The sequence below is a fragment of the Bubalus bubalis genome, chromosome 1 (genome assembly GCF_019923935.1).
Source record: "Bubalus bubalis isolate 160015118507 breed Murrah chromosome 1, NDDB_SH_1, whole genome shotgun sequence".
In the NCBI taxonomy this organism is placed as follows: Eukaryota; Metazoa; Chordata; class Mammalia; order Artiodactyla; family Bovidae; genus Bubalus; species Bubalus bubalis.
In genome coordinates this window covers 74,370,112-74,392,239 of record NC_059157.1, presented here as the reverse complement: position 1 = coordinate 74,392,239, position 22,128 = coordinate 74,370,112, and the positions used below count along the sequence as shown (strand labels likewise).

The 22,128-nt window shown below is 38.5% G+C and overlaps 1 protein-coding gene across 2 annotated transcripts in view; it reads left to right on the top strand.

Moving 5' to 3' along the window:
* Positions 1–22,128, top strand: part of GBE1 (1,4-alpha-glucan branching enzyme 1) — a 318,328-nt gene that overhangs the window by 220,084 nt on the left and 76,116 nt on the right. For both annotated transcript variants that reach the window (XM_025282385.3, XM_025282389.3), the window contains exons 11-12: positions 5,660–5,770; positions 10,289–10,460. In XM_025282385.3, the coding sequence (XP_025138170.3) occupies positions 5,660–5,770; positions 10,289–10,460 (283 nt within the window). The remainder of the gene's footprint in view (positions 1–5,659; positions 5,771–10,288; positions 10,461–22,128) is intronic.

Sequence of the window (22,128 nt, the reverse complement as noted above, 5' to 3'; positions counted from 1 at the left end):
AAGTACTGGAGTTTCAGCTTTAGCATCATGTAGAGCAAAGTAAATCAGTTAAACATATACATATACCCACACTTTGTTTTTTTTAAGAGTCTTTTCCCATATAGGCCAATACAGATTTTTGAGTAGAATTTCCTGTGCTATAGTATGTTCTTATGAATGATCTATTATATATAAATGTGCTTAGTCATTTCAGTGGTGTCTGACTCTTTGCAACCCTATGAACTATATGTAGCCTGCCAGCCTCCTCTGTGCATGAGATTCTCCAGGTAAGAATACTGGAGTGGGATCCTCTGGGGAATCTTCCTGAGTCAGGGATCAAACCCATGTCTCCTGTGTCTCCTGTATTGCACGTGGATTCTTTATCCACTGAGCCATTTGGGAAGCCCCATTTTATACATATTAGTATGTATATGTCAATCCCAGTCTCCCAATTTATCCCCCTCCTCTTTACCCGCTGGGAGCCATAAGTTTGTTTTCTACATCTGTGATGCTACTTCACTGTTTCCCTTTCTTTTTGTTGAATGCTATCTCGTGGCATGGTTGTATCACAGTTTGTTTAACTATTTTTCCAGTAAAAGATATCTCGACTGTTTCTAGGTTTTGGCTGCTATAAAGAGAGCTGCTATAAACATTTGTGTACAGATTTTTGTATGAACATAAATTTTCATTACTCTATGGTAAACGTCCAAAAGTACTGGGTTTTATACCGGTTAGATGTTGTTGTTATTGTTGTTCAGTCACTAAGTCGTGTCCAACTGCAACCCCATGGACTGCAACATGCCAAGGCTTCCCTGTCCTTCACTATCTCCCGGAGTTTGCTCAAACTCATGTCCATTGAGTCAGTGATGCCATCCAACCATCTCATCCTTCCTTCATCACCTCTTCTCCTCTCCTTCAATCTTTCCCAACATCAGGGTCTTTCCCAGTGAGTCAGCACTTTGCATCAGGTAGCCTGAGTATTGGAGCTTGAGTTTCAGTATCAGTCATTCCAATGAATATTCAGAGTTGATTTCCTATAGGACTGACTGGCTTGACCTCCTTGCTGTCCAAGGGACTCTCAAGAGTCTTCCCCAGCACCACATTTCAAAAGTATCAGTTCTTCAGCACTCAGCCTTCTCTATCCTCCAACTCTCATATAAGTAAATGACCACTGGAAAAACCATACCTTTGACCATACTTTGTCTGCAAAGTGGTATCTTTGCTTTTTTATATGCTGTCTAGGTTTGTCATAGCTTTTCTTCCAAGAAGAATGCATCTTTAAATTTCATAGCTGCAGCACTTTCAGCAGTGACTTTGGAGCCGAAGATAATAAACTGTCACTGTTCCCACTTTTTCCTCAAATATTTGCCATGAAGTGGTGGAACCAGATGTCGTGATCATAGTTTTCTGAATATTGAGTTTTAAGCCAGCTTTTTCACTCTCCTCTTTCACTTTCATCAAGAGGCTCTTTAGCTCCTCTTTGCTTTCTGCCATTAAAGTGGTATCATCTGTATATCTGAGGTTGTTGATATTTCTCCCAGCAATCTTGATTCCAGCTTATGCTTCATCCAGCCTGGCATTTCTTATGATGTACTTTGCATATGAGTTAAATAAGCAGGGTGACAATATACAGCCTTGACATACTTACTCCTTTCCCAATTTGGAACCAGTCTATTGTTCCATGTCTGGCTCTAACTGTTGCTGTTTGACCTGCATGCAGATATATCACGAGGCAGGTCAGGTGGTCTGGTATTCCCATCTCTTGAAGAATTTTCCACAGTTTATTGTGATCCACACAGTCAGAGGCTTTCAAACTATTTTTCTGAGTAGTTGTACCATTTTGTATTACCACAAGCAACTTTGGAGAGATCCAGTTTCTGTACATTCTTGAACAATGCATTTGTTATTGTTGCTATTTTTCATATTAGTCATTCTATCAGGTGTGCAGAAATATCTCGCTGTGGGTTTAGTTTGCATTTTCTTAATGGTGTATGATGAAGAACTTGTTTTCTTGTGCTTATTTGCCATCTTTATATCTTCTTCAGTGAAATGTCTGTTCATGTCTTTTGACCATTTTCTAATTGGATCACTCATTTACTGTGGAGTTTTGAGAGTTCTTTATATAGTTTAGATTCAACCCTTTTGTGGGGTGGTATGTGGTTGACAAATATATTTATACCAGTCTTTGCTTGTGTTTTCATCCTCTACCTGTGGACTTCCACAGAGCTAAAGTTCTTTGTTTTCTTTAAATTTAATGAAGGCCAGTTTATCTTTTTTTCTTTTTCCCTTTTAAGGAAAAAGATCTCTTTTGGTGACAAGTCTAAGAATTCTTTGATTCTCCTATATTTTCTTTTCTTTTTTTTTTTAATTTTATTTTATTTTTAAACTTTACAATATTGTATTAGTTTTGCCAAATATCAAAATGAATCCACCACAGGTATACATGTGTTGATTCTCCTATATTTTCTATTAAACGTTTATAATTTTATGTTTAAGTCCATAGTCCATTTGAGTTACTTTTTGAACAATCAGTGTCTAAGGTTTTTTTTTTTTTTTTTTGCCTAAAGATGTCTAACACTTCCCACATGATTTGTTGAAAAGTCTAACCTACTTCCATTGAATTCTTCTAACACAGCAGTCAAACTTAACTGGGCATATTTGTATAGGTTTATGGATTGTGAATAGACATATACAAATACTACACTGAATCTAAATAATACAAAGTGTCTTAAAATAATACAAATCTACTGTCATATGTTCACAAATCTGAAATGATCTTCCTAGACTAAAAATCAAGGCTTGGTAAGGCTGCATTCCTTCTGGAGGTTCTATTTCTTTGACTTTTCTATCTTCTAAAACCCACCTGTATTCCTTGGTTCATGAGCCCTCCCCCTATCTTCAAAGCCAGCAGGGTAGCATCTTCAACTCTGTCTTACTCTGACAACCCAAGCACCTTTTAAGAAAGATCCCTGTAATTACATTGGGCCCATCCAGGTAATCCAGAGAAGGGAAAAGGCAACCCACTCCAGTATTCTTGCCTGGAAAATCCCAGAGACAGAGGAGCCTGGTGGGTTGCTGTCTATGAGGTCCCACAGAGTCGGACATGACTGACATGATTTAGCAGCAGCAGCAACATCCGGGTGATCCAGGATAATCTCCCCATCTCAATGCCCTTAACTTCAGCAGATCTCTGAAGTCCTTCTTGCCATGTAAGATGACATATTCATAGACTCTGGGTATTAGGATGTGAACACCTGTGCTGCTGCTGCTGCTGCTGCTAAGTCGCTTCAGTCGTGTCCGACTTTGTGTGACCCCAGAGACGGCAGCCCACCAGGCTCCCCTGTCCCTGCCATTTCCTTCTCCAGTGCATGAAAGTGAAAAGTGAAGGTGAAGTCGCTCAGTCAGGTCCAACTCTTAGCAACCCCATGCACTGCAGCCTATCAGGCTCCTCCATCCATGGGATTTTCCAGGCAAGAGTACTGGAGTGGGGTGCCATTGCCTTCTCCCGTGAACACCTGTGGGCGGTCATTATTCTGCCTAATACAGTCTGCCCTCTGGTGCCCGGTGATTCACACTGCAGTTACGGGGGATGGCGGCAGCTGCTGCTGCTGCTGCTAAGTCGTGTCTACTCTGTGCAACCCCATAGACGGCAGCCCACCAGGCTCCCCCGTCCCTGGGACTCTCCCGGCAAGAACACTGGAGTGGGTTGCCATTTCCTTCTCCAGTGCATGAAAGTGAAAAGTGAAGGTGAAGTCACTCAGTCGTGTCTGACTCTTGGGACACCATGGACTGCAGCCTACCAGGGTGCTCCGCCCATGGGATTTTCCAGGCAAGAGTACTGGGTTGCCATTGCCTTCTCCGACGGGGGATGGCTAAGCACCTCTGAATTCCATTAAGCAAAAAAAAAAAAAAAAAAAAAAAAAAGCAAAGGAAGATACAAACAGGCTGGAACTCTATTTTGTGTACCAAAATCTCCATTAATTTCCTATTGCTGTATAACCAACTACCACAAACTTAGCAATTTAAAACATTTCTGTTATTATCTCACCCTTTCTTCGAAGGACATCTATTGTATTCAAAGTTCCCTCCCACCCTCCAGGTAAAGGATTATACAAAGAGGTGAATCAGAGGGAGTAGGAATCATAGGAACCATTTTAGAATTCTGCCTGTCAGTGTGCAGGACAGAGAAATGAGCCCCCTTTAGAAAGATTGTGTTGAGTGAAAGAATAGCCTCTTTTTAGGCTGTTAATTCTGTGGAGCAGCAGCTTTTATAGGATAGTCAGAGGAAGGGATTTTGCTGGATGTCTGAGTGGTGAGAAAACAAAACAAAGCAAAACAATGCAGAGTTTCACAATGGCAGCCTAAGGAGGAAAGCATTTCATGGAAAGGGGTAGGGACAGCATACTTTTCTTGTACAGCAAGCGTTTGCCTAAGAAAAGACTTAGGACACAATCATAATCTGAAATTTCTACAAGTGCATTTGCACTGAAGAGGTTTGAGAGGTACAGAAGCCACACTGGAGACTGAGTAACAACCCAAGTGGAGACAAAAATGTGCGCACTGTTGACTTATCTCAGAGAGGCAGCAGTGAATGGTGGCGGGAAGCGAGATCTTAATTCCCTGCCCAGAAATTGAACCTGGTTAGCCTGGATGAGAACCAAGAATCCTAGCCACCCGACCACCCAGGGCTAGAGGCTGGAAGCTATTTTTCCCTGGATCTTTGACCTCAGTGAAAAATGCATTTATCACGGAGGCAGAAACTGTAAATGCAGGTACAAAGTTTATTATTAGAGGCATAGCATAACAACAAGTGGGAAAGCACACAGAGAAATGGCTGATTTAGTTAAGATGGAAGCAAAGCAGAAATGCACACTCAGAGAGAAGGGTGTGGTGAAGAGCAGTGAGGTAAAGAGGCCATGCCATGACTCTTACCTTTAGGTGTTTCCAAGAGACAAAGACTGGCTCTTTGCCCTGTGTCTGTTGTTACTTCCATTTTGGAAGGCAAACAGGAGGCTGATTGTAAATGCCTTAACTGGAGGCCACCCATCTCTTATCTCAGAAAACACCAACGGAAGGCTGGTTATAGGTATTCTGTGGGAAGCCCACTTCTTCCTGCCTCATGAAATGCAAACAGAAGGTCAGCTGTAGATATCTAACCTGGAGCCCATCTATCTCCTGCCTCAGGATGATATTTATTTCATGATAATCAGCTTTTATACATTGAAATAATAGTTGTTTTCATTTATTTTAAGAAAGGAACAAGACACTCTTCTTGCTAACTTTTTTTTTTTTTTCATTCCAAGCTAAATGGTAGCAAGTATATCTGCACCTTGTGGAACTTATTGAAAGATCTACTGCACAACACAGTACTGTAGTCATTAATCAAGAAGTAGCAGCTGTTACAGAAAAATAAAAAAGATTGCCAAAATCCTAAAGTGCAGTGATCAAATCATCTGCACAAAAGTGAGCACATGCACACCCACACACAACACCACTGTCATTTGGATAGTCTGTACAAAAGCTGTGATTTCAGTAAAAGTTCAACAAAGCTATTTTTGTTCCGTGGGGGTGCTTGTATCTGTGTGTCATAATTTGGATTGATATGATATATACCCTAAGTTTGGGTTATAAAGTAAGAATGGTAATGATGTATTGAAATTGTTTCCTGTCTTGCATTTAGTTACTGAAAGAATATAAAGATGAAGACTGGAACATGGGCAATATAGTATATACACTCACAAACCGACGCTACCTTGAAAAGTGCATTGCCTACGCAGAGAGCCATGATCAGGTAAATAAGTATGTGTGTAAACCGTTCTCTCTCTGTGCCTGTATGTGTTAATGTATCTAAAATAAGCATATCTCAATACAAATTTCTATAGTTCAATACAATTAATGCAATGTGTTATATGTCTGTTTTATGTGACAGCTACTCTTACTTGAAGAATGTTTCAGGGACTTCCATGGTGGTCCCGTAGTTAAGAGTTTGCCTTCCAGCGCAGAAGGTACAGGCTCGATCCCTTGTCAGGGAGCTAAGATCCCATGCATCTCACAGCCAAAAAACCCCAAACATAAAACAGAAGCGGTATTGTAACAAATTCAATAGACATTTTAAATCAAAAAGCCTTTAAAAAAGAAAAACATTAAAAAAATTACTTTGTAGATCCATAAATTTCAGCTTCAAAATGCAGTACTACTTTTACCCTGCCAAACTGTAATTAAGCGACTGTGAATGACAGTTGCAAGGGCTATCTTACAAGTTTTCCTTTGTTGTCACAAGAAGAATGTTGGTGCTAATCCAGGTTAATTTTAATTTCCTTTCCATTTTAGGTTTCCTTCTAAAGATTTTCTTTTATGCCTTTTCACTTGCTTTCATCATTTTCCTCCCTCAGTCACTAAATCTTTTGCTGATTGATCACCCTGATCTCTGTCCCTCTGTTTTAGTCCGTCTATAATGTAGCCTGAGATATTTTCCAAAGGGCAAAGCTAATTTTGTTAACCCAGATCTTTTGGTTAAAGTTTCTCACACACAACCTGTCATATCTTGGCTCTTGCCAAAGTCTATTCTCTGTTCAATCCTCCAAGTGTTCTGTTCTTCAATACTGTAAAACTTTCACCCATTCATAAATAGGTCTGCTGCTGCTGCTAAGTCGCTTCAGTCATGTCCGACTCTGTGTGACTCCATAGACGGCAGCCCACCAGGCTCCCCCATCCCTGGGATTCTCCAGGCAAAAACACTGGAGTGGGTTGCCATTTCCTTCTCCAATGCATGAAAGTGAAAAGTGAAAGTGAAGTCACTCAGTCGTGTCTGACTCTTAGTGATCCCATGGACTTCACCCTACCAGGCTCCTCCATCCATGGGATTTTCCAGGCAAAAGTACTGGAGTGGGGTGCCATTGCCTTCTCCCATAAATAGGTCAGCCTTGTCCCAATGTTATACTTTCCCCACACACATGCAAATGCATACTTCACCTGGGAAGCTACTATAAAGAACTAATGCTTTGACTCATGTGTGTTTCCTGAAGCTTTCATCCAGGTGTATAGGGGAAAAAGTGGTTTCCCAATTCTTCATGTTCTCATCAAATTTTAAGCAGAATATTTGTTTCCATTTGTATTTGCAGCCTTAGTACTATGACTTCTCCTAGTAGTCACTCAAATGGAGAAGGCCATTTAGTTATTGAAAGCATGTGGATTGTCCCCATAAACAATATAAATTGAAGTCTTTATACTTTAAAAAGACAGTAACCCTTTTGAAATTATTTGCAGTATATGAATTAAGAAAATTGAAATTAAACAATAAGTTCCTATGTTATTTCAACAGAAATTGACAATTTAAGTTGGAAACTAGTTTTTTCAGATGTCTCCTCTTACTATTAAGAAAGTATAAGTAGACCAGAGATCAGCTATCAAGGCCCATGAGCCAAATTCTGCCTGCTGCTTGTTTTTATAAAGGTAATTGGAACACAGGCATACTCATTCATTTATCTATTGTCTATGGCTGTTTTTGAGTCTTATGGCAGATTTAAGTAGTTGAGACTGAGAAAATAGCCCACTGCCTAAACCATGTACTGCTGGCCTGTACAGAAACTTTACTCATTCATGAAGTAGACATATGAAGTTTTATATCTTCCTAATTGGGGCAGTACTTTCTTTTAAATTGGCTGTGGAACAAATCAAATAAATATCAATGAAAAAAAACAGAACCAAAATGTAACAAAATAAGAAATGAATACTATGGTTTTTCCTGTGGTCATGTATGGATATGAGAGTTGGACTGTGAAGAAGGTTGAGCGCCGAAGAATTGATGCTTTTGAACTGTGGTGTTGGAGAAGACTCTTGAGAGTCCCTTGGACTGCAAGGAGATCCAACCAGTCCATTCTGAAGGAGATCAGCCCTGGGATTTCTTTGGAGGGAATGATGCTACAGCTGAAACTCCAGTACTTTGGCCACCTCATGCGAAGAATTGACTCATTGGAAAAGACTCTGATGCTGGGAGGGATTGGGGGCAGGAGGAGAAGGGGATGACAGAGGATGAGATGGCTGGATGGCATCACTGACTCGATGGACATGAGTCTGAGTGAACTCCAGGAGTTGGTGATGGACAGGGAGGCCTGGTGTGCTGCGATTCATGGGGTGGCAAAGAGTCGGACACGACTGTGTGACTGAACTGAACTGAACTGACTGAATATTAATTTAAGGATACATAAATCCCTTGTCAAGTATATTCAGTTCATTTCAGTCTCTCAGTCATGTCCGACTGTTTACAACTCCATGGATGGCAGTAGACAGGCTTCCCCGTCCATCACCAATTCCTGGAGCTTACTCAAACTCATGTCCATTGAGTCGTGGATGCCATCCAACCATCTCATCCTCTGCCATCCCCTTCTCCTCCTGCCCCCAATCCCTCCCAGCATCAGGGTATTTTCCAATGAGTTAGTTCTTCACATCAGGTAGCCAAAGTTTGGAGTTTCAGCTTCAGCATCAGTCCTTCCAATGAATATTCAGGACTGATTTTTTTTAGGAGTGACTGGTTGGATCTCCTTGCAGTCCAAGGGACTCTCAAAAGTCTTCTCCAACACCACAGTTCAAAAGCATCAATTCTTCAGTGCTCAGCTGTCTTCCAACTATCTTTTCCATTTATGTCCAACTATCACTTCCATTCATGACTATGGAAAAACCATAGCTTTGACTAGATGATGGACCTTTGTTGGCAAAGTAATGTCTCTGCTTTTTAATATGCTGTCTAGGTTGGTCATAACTTTCCTTCCAAGGAAAGTGACTTTTAATTTCATGGCTGCAGTCACCATCTGCAGTGATTTTGGAGCCCCTAAAAATAAAGTCTCTTGTTGTTTCCATTGTTTCCCCGTCTATTTGCCATGAAGTGATAGGACCGGATGCCATGATCTTAGTTTCCTGATAGTTGAGTTTTAAGCCAGCTTTTTCACTCTCCTCTTTCACTTTCATCAAGAGGCTCTTTAGTTCTTCTTCACTTTCTTCCATAAGGGTGGTGTCACCTGTATACCTGAGGTTATTAATATTTCTCCCAACAATCTTGATCCCAGCTTGTGCTTCTTCCAGTCCAGCATTTCTCATGATGTACTCTGCATAGAAGTTAAACAAGCAAGGTGACAATATACAGCTTTCATGTACTCCTTTCCTGATTTGGAACCAGTCTTTTGTTCCATGTCCAGTTCTAACTGTTGCTTCTTTGCATACACATTTTTCAGGAGGCAGGTCAGGTGATCTGTTATTACCATCTCTTTAAAAAATTTTCCACATTTTTTTGTGTGTCAAGTATATAACAATATGAAAATTAAAATACATTGCAAGCTTCTAGCCAATTGTAGCACATTTGGGTTCACAATTTATGTTTATTTTATATGAATGAATAAAAGAATAAAGAAATGAGTAAAATAAACAAATTAAAGATGAATCTGATAGATTAATTTCATAATTTTTCTTCCAAGATGTACAGAAACAGTATGGAAGACTTATTTCATACTTTAAACATCCATGTAATTCCACCTTGTATTAAAAATTGTCAGGAATATACAAAAAGATGTAAGTTACCTAATTCTTCCTAAAAGCAAACATACACTGAATTTTAAACCTAATAAAAATTACAAATATGAACATATGAAAATAGTTTAAACTTTAAAATAGGTTTATAAAGAAAAATATTTTTCTAAAAATGAAAATAATTGTACAGTAATAGGGTGAGGAGATTATGGTTTAAGCTCTGTGTTTTTCTATATATTCTTCCTGTCGATAAATAATCCTTGGCATTAGTTAGCTATTTTTAACCATAAATCATTCCAATTAAGAGACCTTTTCTGCTGCTCAGGGTGTTTCCGAGTTACCTGCCCCATTTGTCAACTATTATATTTTCATATAAAACAAACTCGTTCTAGATTAGATTTCAAATATAATAAGAAAGCAAGTTCTACATTTTAAGAAAAAGTTGTCAGTTTGCTCCTGAAAGGAAAAAAGGTCCATTGTAATATATTTATGTACATGTTTTATGTACATAAGTGCTGCTGCTGCTACTGCTGCCAAGTCGCTCAGTCGTGTCTGACTCTTCGCGACCCCATGGCCTGCAGCCCACCAGGCTCCTCCGTCCATGGGATTCTCCAGGCGAGAGTACTGGAGTGGGGTGCCAGATAGTGACTGTTGGGAAATACATGGAATTAATACTAATTCACACACTTCTCCTGTACTGTTTTTGTGAAATCACGTGTTACTCTAGCATAAATGACAACTCCCTAGTATCTATTCTTTGCATTTACATCAATGACTTTTATTTTATTAGGCACTTGTTGGGGATAAGACATTGGCATTTTGGTTGATGGATGCTGAAATGTATACCAACATGAGTGTTCTGACCCCATTTACTCCCGTTATTGATCGTGGAATACAGCTTCATAAGATGATTCGACTCATTACTCACGCACTCGGTGGAGAGGGGTATCTCAATTTCATGGGTAAGTATGAATTGAACCTATATCCAATCTGTGTTTAAAATGTTAACCAATATCATATATGACACAAGTCATGTAGGATATTGTGCTGTAGCTGTTCAGGTTTAAAATAGAATATTATAATTTTATTTCTGTAAAACACTGTCATGTGTAAACTGTAAAAATTAAATTACTTTAAGATTATTGTTATACTAATATATGATGCAAAATTAACCTAATGGCTGGTATGTTATTTAATACTATTGTCAATAAGTAGGGTGAAATTTTTTTTAAACATAGAATTGTTATTCTGAATTTAATCATTCTGATTTATGTCATTATCGTAGTGTTTGCACATTGAACATAGAAGGATGTAATTGTCATGTCATAACAACATACTGAGCTAATATTATTGGTCTTCTTTGAGGTAACTGTACACCAGTACATTTGTATTATAAATGTGGAAACCAAGGCCCAAGGTATTGCAATGGACAAAAAAGATACTTATTTGAAAAAACAGGAAACATAACTATTCAAAAGTCATTGCTGTCTGAAGGATCTTGAATTATAAAATATACAATCAACCAGCACTGTTTTCTGTTCTATTTGGTCAACCAAAACCATTTGAGTTTTAGGAAATTTTACCAGTTTTTAGGGTAGAGAGAACTGGAAAGATGGGGGACTGGCAGCCTGACTTAATTTTCTATAATAAAAGCCTTAGAAAGTGAAAAGTGAGAGTCACTCAATTGTGTCTGACTCTTTGTGACACCATGGACTATACAGTCCATGGAATTCTCCAGGCCATAATATTAGCATGGGTAGCCATTCCCTTCTCAAGGGGCTCTTCCCAACCCAGGAATCACTTCGAATTAATTCATTTCTACCTGGAAGTTTTTATTTAAAAAATCTCTGATCAGACTTATAAAAGTCTCTATCATTTGCTATCTTGAGACTAGGAAGCTAAATCCAATAAAGCACAAACCAGATTTTCCCTGTAGAACCTGTACCTTTCAGTGCATCTTTCTCCTCTCAACCTGTCAGGAAGTGACCCTCGTGACCTTGAGATTGCACTTTGTCTTCCAGGCACTAACCTGGGCTTTCTGGGTGGACTTTGCAGGCATTGTATTCATAAGTAAAATCAGCCTCAGTTCTTTAAAGGCAGCTGGTCCTCCCAGACACAGTAAACATCATTCACAAGTACAGCCTTTCCTAGTAGAGAAACAAAATCAGTGATGACCTCTGAGTTCATGCTGTTGGTCCTGTCATTAATTCTTGAAGCCCACTGCATCCGAGAATTCTATTAATCCAGACTTAGCTTACTGCTTTAGTCTGGACATTGTGTAAGCATTGTCAGCTCAGAAGCCTGTACTGAAGAGTTGAGAGTGTCAGTAGTTTGTAGTACCTGATAGAGTTTTTTTCCTGAGACTGTCCTTCGTTGAAGACAATTCTAGCCCATAGCATGTAACATAGCATCTGAGTAAAACAAAACTATCTGCAGATAACAGAGATTTAATGTCCCTAGTTCATTGAATATTGATAACTTTCAGATAAAACATGTCTGAAGAAAGTTCATAATGAGAACTATTTCTTGAGTCTTGGTATTAATATTTTCCCTGAAGGTAAAAATGGATCATGGACAGCTAAGATCTTAACAAATCTCCAGTAATTTCATAAATCTTTGAAATGTTTATATTAATATCATTTTAACTGTATATATTTAACCGAGGGCTGACTGAACTGCTTTTCTGTTTTGGAAACTCTTCTCATAGAACTTTCAATAGTAACCCAACTAAATAAACATAATTATCTATTAGTGTGTCTCTTATACAGAGAAGGCAATGGCAACCCACTCCAGTACTCTTGCCTGGCAAATCCCATGGCAGAGGAGCCTGGTAGGCTGCAGTCCATGGGGTCACTGGGAGCTGGACACAACTGAGCGACTTCACTTTCACTTTTCACTTTCATGCATTGGAGAAGGAATTGGCAACCCACTCCGGTGTTCTTGCCTGGAGAATCCCAGGGACGGGGGAACATGGCGGGCTGCCAGAGTCTATGGGGTCGCACAGAGTCGGACACGACTGTAGCGACTTAGCAGCAGTCTCTCTTATAAGGTCTGTAAATTGACCATATTTGTGGTATCAAATATAATTTTGAGATTATTTTTGATATAGGACTCAAAGGTATATTGAAGTTTTCTTCCTACATTTGTCCTTCAAATAGCTTATAATGTTTAACTCCAACAGAACACTTTTTAAAACTTCCTTCTGACTCAATATCTTATCTAAATCTAGCATTTCTCTACTAACTTTGAAATCAGTAATCTCTAATATCCTTATGGTTTCTAATTATTGATGTTTTATGAAATTTAATATTTTCCTGTGAGCTCTCATGACTTTAAATATTGTTTTTTCCACTTTCTGATCATGGCACTCTCCTGCCTCTTGGCTTTAATGCCTGCAGTGTCCTCCAGCTGACCCGTAGGCCTTGCATAATGGTCTCCCATGGGTCTCCCCGCTGATGGCCTTGCTCCAGCCAAGTAGACTTTCTTTCAGTTCATTGAATGCACCAACCTCCTTCCACTCTGAGCTCTGTATGTTTTGCTGGTCTCCCCTCTTGGACTCATCGTTCTCAAACACCCGCTGCTATACCTGACAAAATCCTTCATCTGCAAATCTTGTTTCCTTAGGAAAGCCTTTTTCTAAAGCCTCAGACTTCACTAGTTTTACCTATTATACATTTTTATACTACCCTATTACTTACCTTTTGTGGCACATAAAAAATTATATTTAAAACATTATTAAATATGTGACCGCCTTGGTAAATTTAAAATGGAATGAAAATTGGGTCTTATTCACTTAAGACTAGTAGCAATTAGCACAGGATCTAGCACATCGCAAGGCTTTCATGTTTTACTGAAAAAAGATATTTTGTATATTTATATATATGTATATATGTATATATAATTACCTTGTAATATTTTTAGCAGTGGTTCATTAGTTGCAATCACCACTTGTAGTTTTAAGCAAAGTTATTTTTTTCAAGTGGCATGGAAGAAATAAATTTTTAAATGATCAGTTAAAGAAATTTAAGACCAAGGAGCAGCAATCTGGTTGTTTACTCATGTTTTAGGCATTCTAAAACTTGTTAGTTTTCTGGAATTTTACTTTTATTTCCCTCTAGTAGAGAGAGAATGAATTAAAAGAAGTAAGCAACAACACATTTTTGTATTTTTTTCATTTAAATATGTTTACCTAAACTTGTCAAGCATATAGATATGTGTTCTGCTTATCAAAAATCATTAAGATCAATATAAACTTTTCACAATGATACCAGTTTGGTGGATTTGCTTTATTTTGTTTGTTTTTATCTTATATACTCCTAATTTTGTGTTTCAAAAAATTCTTTCACTCTGATAATGGCATTTGCAGCAACATAGGTGGGCCTAGAGATTACCATACTGATGAAGTAAGTCAATATAGAGAAACACAAATATCATATACCTCTTATTTGTAGATTCTAAAAAACCAGTACAAATGAACTGATTCACAAAGAGGAAATAGAGTCATATATGTAAAATACAAACTAAGAATGGGGAATAAATTGGGAGATTGATATTGACATATACACGCTGCTGCTGCTGCTGCTGCTGCTAAGTCACTTCAGTCATGTCCGACTCTGTGTGACCCCATAGACGGCAGCCCACCAGGCTCCCCCATCCCTGGAATTCTCCAGGCAAGAAAACTGGAGTGGGTTGCCATTTCCTTCTCCAATGGATGAAAGTGAAAAGTGAAAGGTAAGTCGCTCAGTCGTGTCCGACTCTCAGCGACCCCATGGACTGCAGCCTACCAGGCTCCTCGGTCCACGGGATTTTCCAGGCAAGAGTACTGGAGTGGGGTTCCATCGCCTTCTCCAATATATACACTACTATATATAAAACTCGAAACTGATAAGAATCTACCGTATAGCACAGGGAACTCTACTTGATATTCTATAATGGCCTATATGGGTAAAGAATCTAAAAAAGAGTGAATATATGTATAACTGATTTACTTTGCTGTATAACTGAAACTAACATAATGCTATAAATCAAATACATTCCAATAAAAATTAACTGAAGATTTTTAAAAGCAGAACATTTATTCTTTTTCTCTCTCTAAAACACAATAAATGTAAAGTTGTATTGTTGAGTCACTCAGTCATGTCCAGCTCTTTGTGACCCTGTGGCCTGCACCACGCCAGGCTTCCCTGTCCTTCACCATCTCCAGAGCTTACTGAAACTCATGTCCACTAAGTCAATGATACCATATAACTGTTTTGTCCTCTGTCATCTCCTTCTGTTTCCTAAAAAAAAAAAAAAAAAAAAAAAAGAAGGAAAGAAAGAAATCCACTCTGGTTGAAGCAGGGGAATACTTGCTTTTTTTTTTGGCTTACTAGGTTATTTTAATTATGAATAGATAGGTTTATATCTCCTGTTATTCCATCATATCATCTTCAGTTCAGTTCAGTTCAGTTGCTCAGTCATGTCCGACTCTTTGCAACCCCATGAATTCAGAAGGCCAGGCCTCCCTGTCCATCACCAACTCACGGAATTCACTTAGACTCACGTCCATCAAGTCAGTGATGCCATCCAGCCATCTCATCCTCTGTCGTCCCCTTCTCCTCCTGCCCCCAATCCCTCCCACCATCAGAGTCTTTTCCAATGAGTCAACTCTGCACGAGGTCACTAAAGTACTGGAGTTTCAACTTTAGCATCATTCCTGCCAAAGAAATCCCAGGGCTGATCTCCTTCAGAATGGACTGGTTGGATCTCCTTGCAGTCCAAGGGACTCGCAAGAGTCTTTTCCAACACCACAGTTCAAAACATCAATTCTTTGGCATTCAGCTTTCTTCACAGTCCAACTCTCACATCCATACATGACCCCTGGAAAAACCATAGCCTTGACTAGGCTGACCTTTGTTGGCAAAGTAATGTCTCTGCTTTTCAATATGCTATCTAGGTTGGTCATAACTTTCCTTCTAAGGAGTAAGCATCTTTTAATTTCATGGCTGCAGTCACCATCTGCAGTGATTTTGGAGCCCCAAAAAATAAACTCTGACACTGTTTCCACGGTTTCCCCATCTATTTCCCATGAAGTGATGGGACCAGATGCCATGATCTTCGTTTTCTGAATGCTGAGTTTTAAGCCAACTTTTTCACTCTCCTCTTTCACCTTCGTCAAGAGGCTTTTTAGTTCCTCTTTACTTTCTGCCATAAGGGTGGTGTCATCTGCATATCTGAGGTTATTGATATTTCTCCCAGCAGTCTTGATTCCAGCTTGTGCTTCTTCCATGATGCATATAAGTTGAATAAGCAGGGTGACAATATACAGCCTTGACGTACTCTTTTTTCCTATTTGGAACCAGTCTGTTGTTCCATGTCCAGTTCTAACTGTTGCTTCCTGACCTGCATACAGATTTCTCAAGAGGCAGGTCAGGTGGTCTGGTATTCCCATCTCTTTCAGGATTTTCCATAGTTTATTGTGATCCATACAGTCAAAGGCTTTGGCATAGTCAATAAAGCAGAAATAGATGTTTTTCTGGAACTCTCTTGCTTTTTCCATGATCCAGCGGGTGTTGGCAATTTGATCTCTGGTTCCTCTGCCTTTTCTAAAACCAGCTTGAACATCAGGAAGTTCACGGTTCAGGTATTGCTGAAGCCTGGCTTAGAGAATTTTGAGCATTACTTTATTAGCGTGTGAAATGAGTGCAATTGTGCGGTAGTTTGAGCATTCTTTGGCATTGCCTTTCTTTGGGATTGGAATGAAAACTGACCTTTTCCAGTCCTGTGACCAGTGCTGAGTTTTCCAAATTTGCTGGTATATTGAGTGCAGCACTTTCACAGCATCATCTTTCAGGATTTGAAATAGCTCAACTGGAATTCCATCACCTCCCCTAGCTTTGTTCATAGTGATGCTTTCTAAGGCCCATTTGACTTCACATTCTAGGATGTCTGGCTCTAGGTGAGTGATCACACCATCATGATTCTCTTGGTCATGAAGATCTTTTTTGTACAGTTCTTCTGTGTATTCTTGGCATCTCTTCTTAATATCTTCTGCTTCTGTTAGGTCCATACCATTTCTGTCCTTTATCGAGCCTATCTTTGCATGAAATGTTCCTTTGGTATCTCTGATTTTCTTGAAGAGATCTCTAGTCTTTCCCATTCTGTTGTTTTCCTCTATTTCTTTGCATTGATCACTGAGGAAGGCTTTCTTATCTCTTCTTGCTATTCTTTGGAACTCTGCTTTCAGATGCTTATGTCTTTCCTTTTCTCCATTGCTTTTCACTTCTCTTCTTTTCACAGCTACATATCATCATATGAAGGAATCAAGTATAAAATGGGGACCAAAAATAGCTGAATTATTTGCATGTTTTTGCATCCTAAGAGTTGTCATTATAAATATTAATAAAAGTAAATTTATATAGACACAGCATGCTGTATTGTCTAAGACATTTTCTATGCATCATCTAAATTAATCTTCATAAAAGTTTTCTTTTTTTTTTTTTTTTTTTTAATACAGTCTTAGTTGCAAAGAAACCTGAGGTTAAAATTAAGGGAGTACTCAGATATCTAGGTAGATATCCCAAGCCCCATTTTACTAATGCTACAACTCGGACAGGAAAAGCAACTCATCTAATGTTGTGCAACTAGAAAATGAGAGGAGCTTATTGTCTTTCTATTCTATTTCCTCTTTGAGAAAATTAGAAACAAAATTAGTATTAAATCAGTATATAGATTAGCTACCAAAATGCGGTTAATAAATATGTTTCTGGGAAAAGATAGAGCATTGTGATTAAGAAAATGATCTGGATGGGAACCCAGGCTTAGCTGTATGAGCTGAGTAAGGGGCATCATAACCCTGTGCCTTTGTTTGCTCAGTAGTGGAATGGAGTAGTGCCCGCCTCAGAAGATTGTTTTCAGGGTGAAAATGATTTAATACGTACACAAGACTTAGCATATTATTGGGTACTTAGCTCATAGTTAATGTTTATTTAGAAATAATTTAACTCTAAATTAGATTTACTATTACTATTTTTATTATTACTAGCTATTCTATTAATACTGGTATTCCAATTCCATCCAGGAGTGCCTCTTTAGGCTCTCATCTGATGGTATACATCATAAAATATTTAATTAATTTCCTCTAAAAATATCAGTAAAATTAGTAATTCTTTGTTAAAAATGAGATGACATTTCCTAGGTGGTATTGTGTGGTTCACAGGACTGGAAACGGTCAGTTTTCATTACAGTCCCAAAGGACAATACCAAAGAATGTTCACTCTACCTGACAATTGCACTTATTTCACATACTAGCAAGGTTAAGCTCAAAATCCTTCAAGCTAGGCTTCAGCAGTACATAAACTGAGAGCTTCCAGATGTACAAGCTAGATTTATAAAAGGCAAAGGAACCAGAGATCAAATTGCCAATGTTCAGTGGATCATAGAGAAAGCAAAGGAATTAAAGGAAAACTTCTACTTCAGTGACTATGCTAAAACATTTGGCTGTGTGGATCACAACAAATTGAAAAATCCTTAAGGAGATGGGAGTATGAGACCACCTTACTTATCTCCTAGGAAACCTGTATGCGGGTCAAGAACCAACAGTTAGAACTGGACATAGAACAACTTACTGGTTCAAAATTGGTAAAGGAGTACACAAGGCTATATATTGTCACCGTGCTTATTAAACTTCTATGTAGAGTACATCATGCAAAATGCTGGGCTGGGTGAATCACAAGCTGGAATCACGATTGCTGGGAGAAATATCAACAACCTCAGATATACAGATAATTTCTGCCACTCTTATGGCAGAAAATAAAGAGGAACTAAAGAGCGTCTTGATGAGGATGAAATAAAAGAGTGAAAAAGCTGTCTTGAAACTCAACATTAAAAAACTATGATTGTGGCATCCAGTCCCATCACTTCATGACAAATAGAAGGGGAAAAGTGGAAGCAGTGACAGATTTTATTTTCCTGGGCTCCAGAATCACTGCAGATAGTGACTGTAGCTATGAAATTAAAAGATGCTTGCTCCTTGAAAGGAAAACTATGACAAACCTAGGCAGCACATTAAAAAGCAGAGACATCACTTTGCCATCTAGTCATGGTTTGTCCAGTAGTCACGTATGGATGTGAAAGCTGGACCTTAAAGAAGTCTGAGTCTCAAAGAATTGATGCTTTCAAACTTTGCTGCTGGTGAAGACTCTTGAGAGTCCCTCAGACTTCAGGGAGATCAAACCAGTCAATCCTAGAGGAAATCAACTCTGTATATTCATTGGAAGGACTGATGCTGAAGCTGAAGCTCCAATACTTTGGCCACCTGATGCAAAGGGTCAGTTCTTTGGAAAAGATTCTGATACTGGGAATGATTGAGGACAGAAGGACATGGGGGAAACAGAGGATGAGATGGTTAGATTGCATCACAGACTCCATAGATATGGATTTGAGCAAACTCCAGGAGATAGTGGAAGATAAAGGAGCTTGGTGTGCTGCAGTCCATGGGGTCGCAAAGAGTCGGACATGACTTAGCAGCTGAACAACCACAGTTATGTGGTTAATTATATAAAAATTAAGCTGTTTCTGTAGTCAGTCTCACTGAGTTAATATTGTTTGTTTTTAATTCATGGTGATGTCTTTTGAATGTTGTTGCTAAAACATCTTACTTTGCTTTCATGTATGAAGAGTTTTGATGGTTGCCTGGATCTCATTTCTAGGATAAGCCAATATGATGTTAATCAGTTAACATTTATTATATGGTTTCTATGTATGAGTGTGTGTGTGCTGCTGCTGCTGCTCCTAAGTCGCTTCAGTCGTGTCCAACTCTGTGCGACCCCATAGACGGCAGCCCACCAGGCTCCCCCGTCCCTGGGATTCTCCAGGCAAGAACACTGGAATGGGTTGCCATTTCCTTCTCCAATGCATGAAAGTGAAAAGTGAAAGTGAAGTCACTCAGTTGTGTCTGACCCTCAGCGACCCCATGGACTGCAGTCCACCAGGCTCCATCCATGGGATTTTCCAGGCAAGAGTACTGGAGTGGGGTGCTATCGCCTTCTCCGAGTGTGTGTGTGAGCATTAGATAAAAGTTAATATGTTTTTCTTACAAACCTGTGCTCAGATTTATTTCACACAGAAGTAAGAGTGAGGCAAGTGAGCAAGAGAGAGACAGAGGGGATGCAGAAAGAGACAGAAACAGTGTGAGAGAAAGGGGTAGAGAAAGCAGATTGATATAAGGCAAGTTCTGTTTAGAACGTTAGTGAATTTGAGATATATATCAATTTAAACTATATATTTCATATATTCATAACACATTCTAAAATGTGTTCTAACACAATTTATTACATTCTTTCATGCTTCAGACATTTATATGTGTCTACTGTATGCCAAGTATTGTTAAGTGGTAGATATTCCTAGGTGAAAAAGACTTCTTGCCATCAGGGTCTCAAAACCCAAGAGGAGTCCAGACAAGTAAGCAGACCAGTATGTCTGTCCTAGTACATTCACTCACTACAGTGATAGAGATAAGCAGAGAATGTCATGTGAATATATAGGAAATTGGATTAACAAATTGCATTCTTGGTAGAATTTATGAGCTGCATCAGCCAGACAAACTTAGAAGAGTAGAAAGACACAAAAAAGCCATACCACAAACTTAGGAAAAGTCCAAGAAGGAGTAGGACTGATTTAACAGAGTAAGATTAAAGTCAGTTGGGAATATTAAACTTCAAATAAATGGAGAAACTGGGGCCCGAGGAAATCAATTTAGAGATCATTCATTGACTGGCAAGTTTAATGAAAAAATGTGGTTTTCAATCACTTTAAAACATCATAAAACTCTTCAGTAAGAAAGGCCTGGTATTGATTGATGGTTTAATAGCTTTATGTTTTTTTTAATCTATTTATAATATAACTAAAAGGAGACAGATTAGAAAAATAAGATATGGTTATTGCTAATCTATGTGGATATACCTATGCTATTTGTAAAATCAGTGGTTATTTAATATTTAATTTTTGGTTAAAATAAATATAGAATGAAAAACATCTGCTTTACACATAGGTTACTTCAGTAAATATATGTTGCAGGCATACCTTATTTTATTGTGCTTCACAGATATTATGTTTTTTACAAAATGAAGATTTATGGCAACCTTGCACTGAGCAAGTCTATGAACACTGTTTTTCCAAGAGCATTTGCTCATTTCCTGTATCTGTCCCATTTTGGTAAATATTGGAATATTTCAAACATTTTCATTGTTATTATATTTGTTATGGTAATCTGTGACCAGTGCTCTTTTTTTATTAATTGAACTATAATTGATTTACAATGTTAGTTTCAGGTGTAGAACATAGTGATTCAAGATTTTTACATATTCTATTCCTTTAAAAGTTCTTACAAAATAATGGCTATATTTCCCTGTGCAGTACAATGTCCTTGTAGCTTATTTGTTTTATACATAGTAGTTTTTATCTGCCACCCTTATTTTGCTCCTACCCCTCCCTTTCCCCACTGGTAATCACTGATTTGTGAGTCTGTTTCTGTTTGTTTATATTCATTTGTTAATTCATTTTTTCAATTCCATACATAAGTGATAGCATAGCATATTTATCTTTCTTTTTCTGACATTTCACTAGGCATAATCCCTTCTGGGTCCATCCACATTGTTGCGAGTGGTAGAATTTCATTATGTTTAAGTAATATTCCATTGTGCCTGTATGTGTTTATAAATATATATATATATATATTTTATATCACATCTTCTTTATCCATTCAGCTGTTGATGTACACTGAGGTTGTTTCCATACCTTGGCTATTATAAATAACGCTGCTGTGAACATCAGGGTGCATGTACCATTTCAAATTAGTGTTTTCATTTTCTTTAGATATATTCCCAGGATATATGCTGGATTGTATGATAGTTCTAGTTTTAATTTTCTGAGGACCCTTCATACTGTTTTCTATACCCACAGTGTATCGGGGTTCCCTTTTCTTCACATCTTCACCACCATTAGTTATTTGTAGACTTTTTGATGATAGCCATTCTGACAGGTATTTGGTGATATCTCACTGTGGATTTGATTTGCTTTGATGTTACTACTACAACTTGCTGAAGGTTCCGATGGTGGTAAACATTTTTTAGCAATACAGTATTTTTTAAATTAGGATATATACATTGTATTTAGAAATATTGCTATTGGTATAGGCTATAGTATAGCGTAAATTAACTTTGGTATGCACTGAGAAGCTAAACAATTTGTGTCACTCACTTTACTGCCATATTCACCTTATTGAGGTAGTCTGGAACTTAACCCACAATATCTCCTAGGTATGCCTGTCAGACCAGACCAGACCAGACCAGATCAGTCGCTCAGTCGTGTCCAACTCTTTGAGACCCAATGAATCACAGCACGCCAGGCCTCCCTGTCCATTACCAACTCCCAGAGTTCACTGAGACTCATGTCCATCAAGTCAGTGATGCCATCCAGCCATCTCATCCTCTGCCGTCTGCTTATCCTCCTGCCCCCAATCCCTCCCAGCATCAGAGTCTTTTCCAATGAGTCAACTCTTTTCATGAGGTGGCCAAAGTAATGGAGTTTCAGCTTTAGCATCATTACTTCCAAAGAAATCCCAGGGCTGATCTCCTTCAGAATGGACTGGTT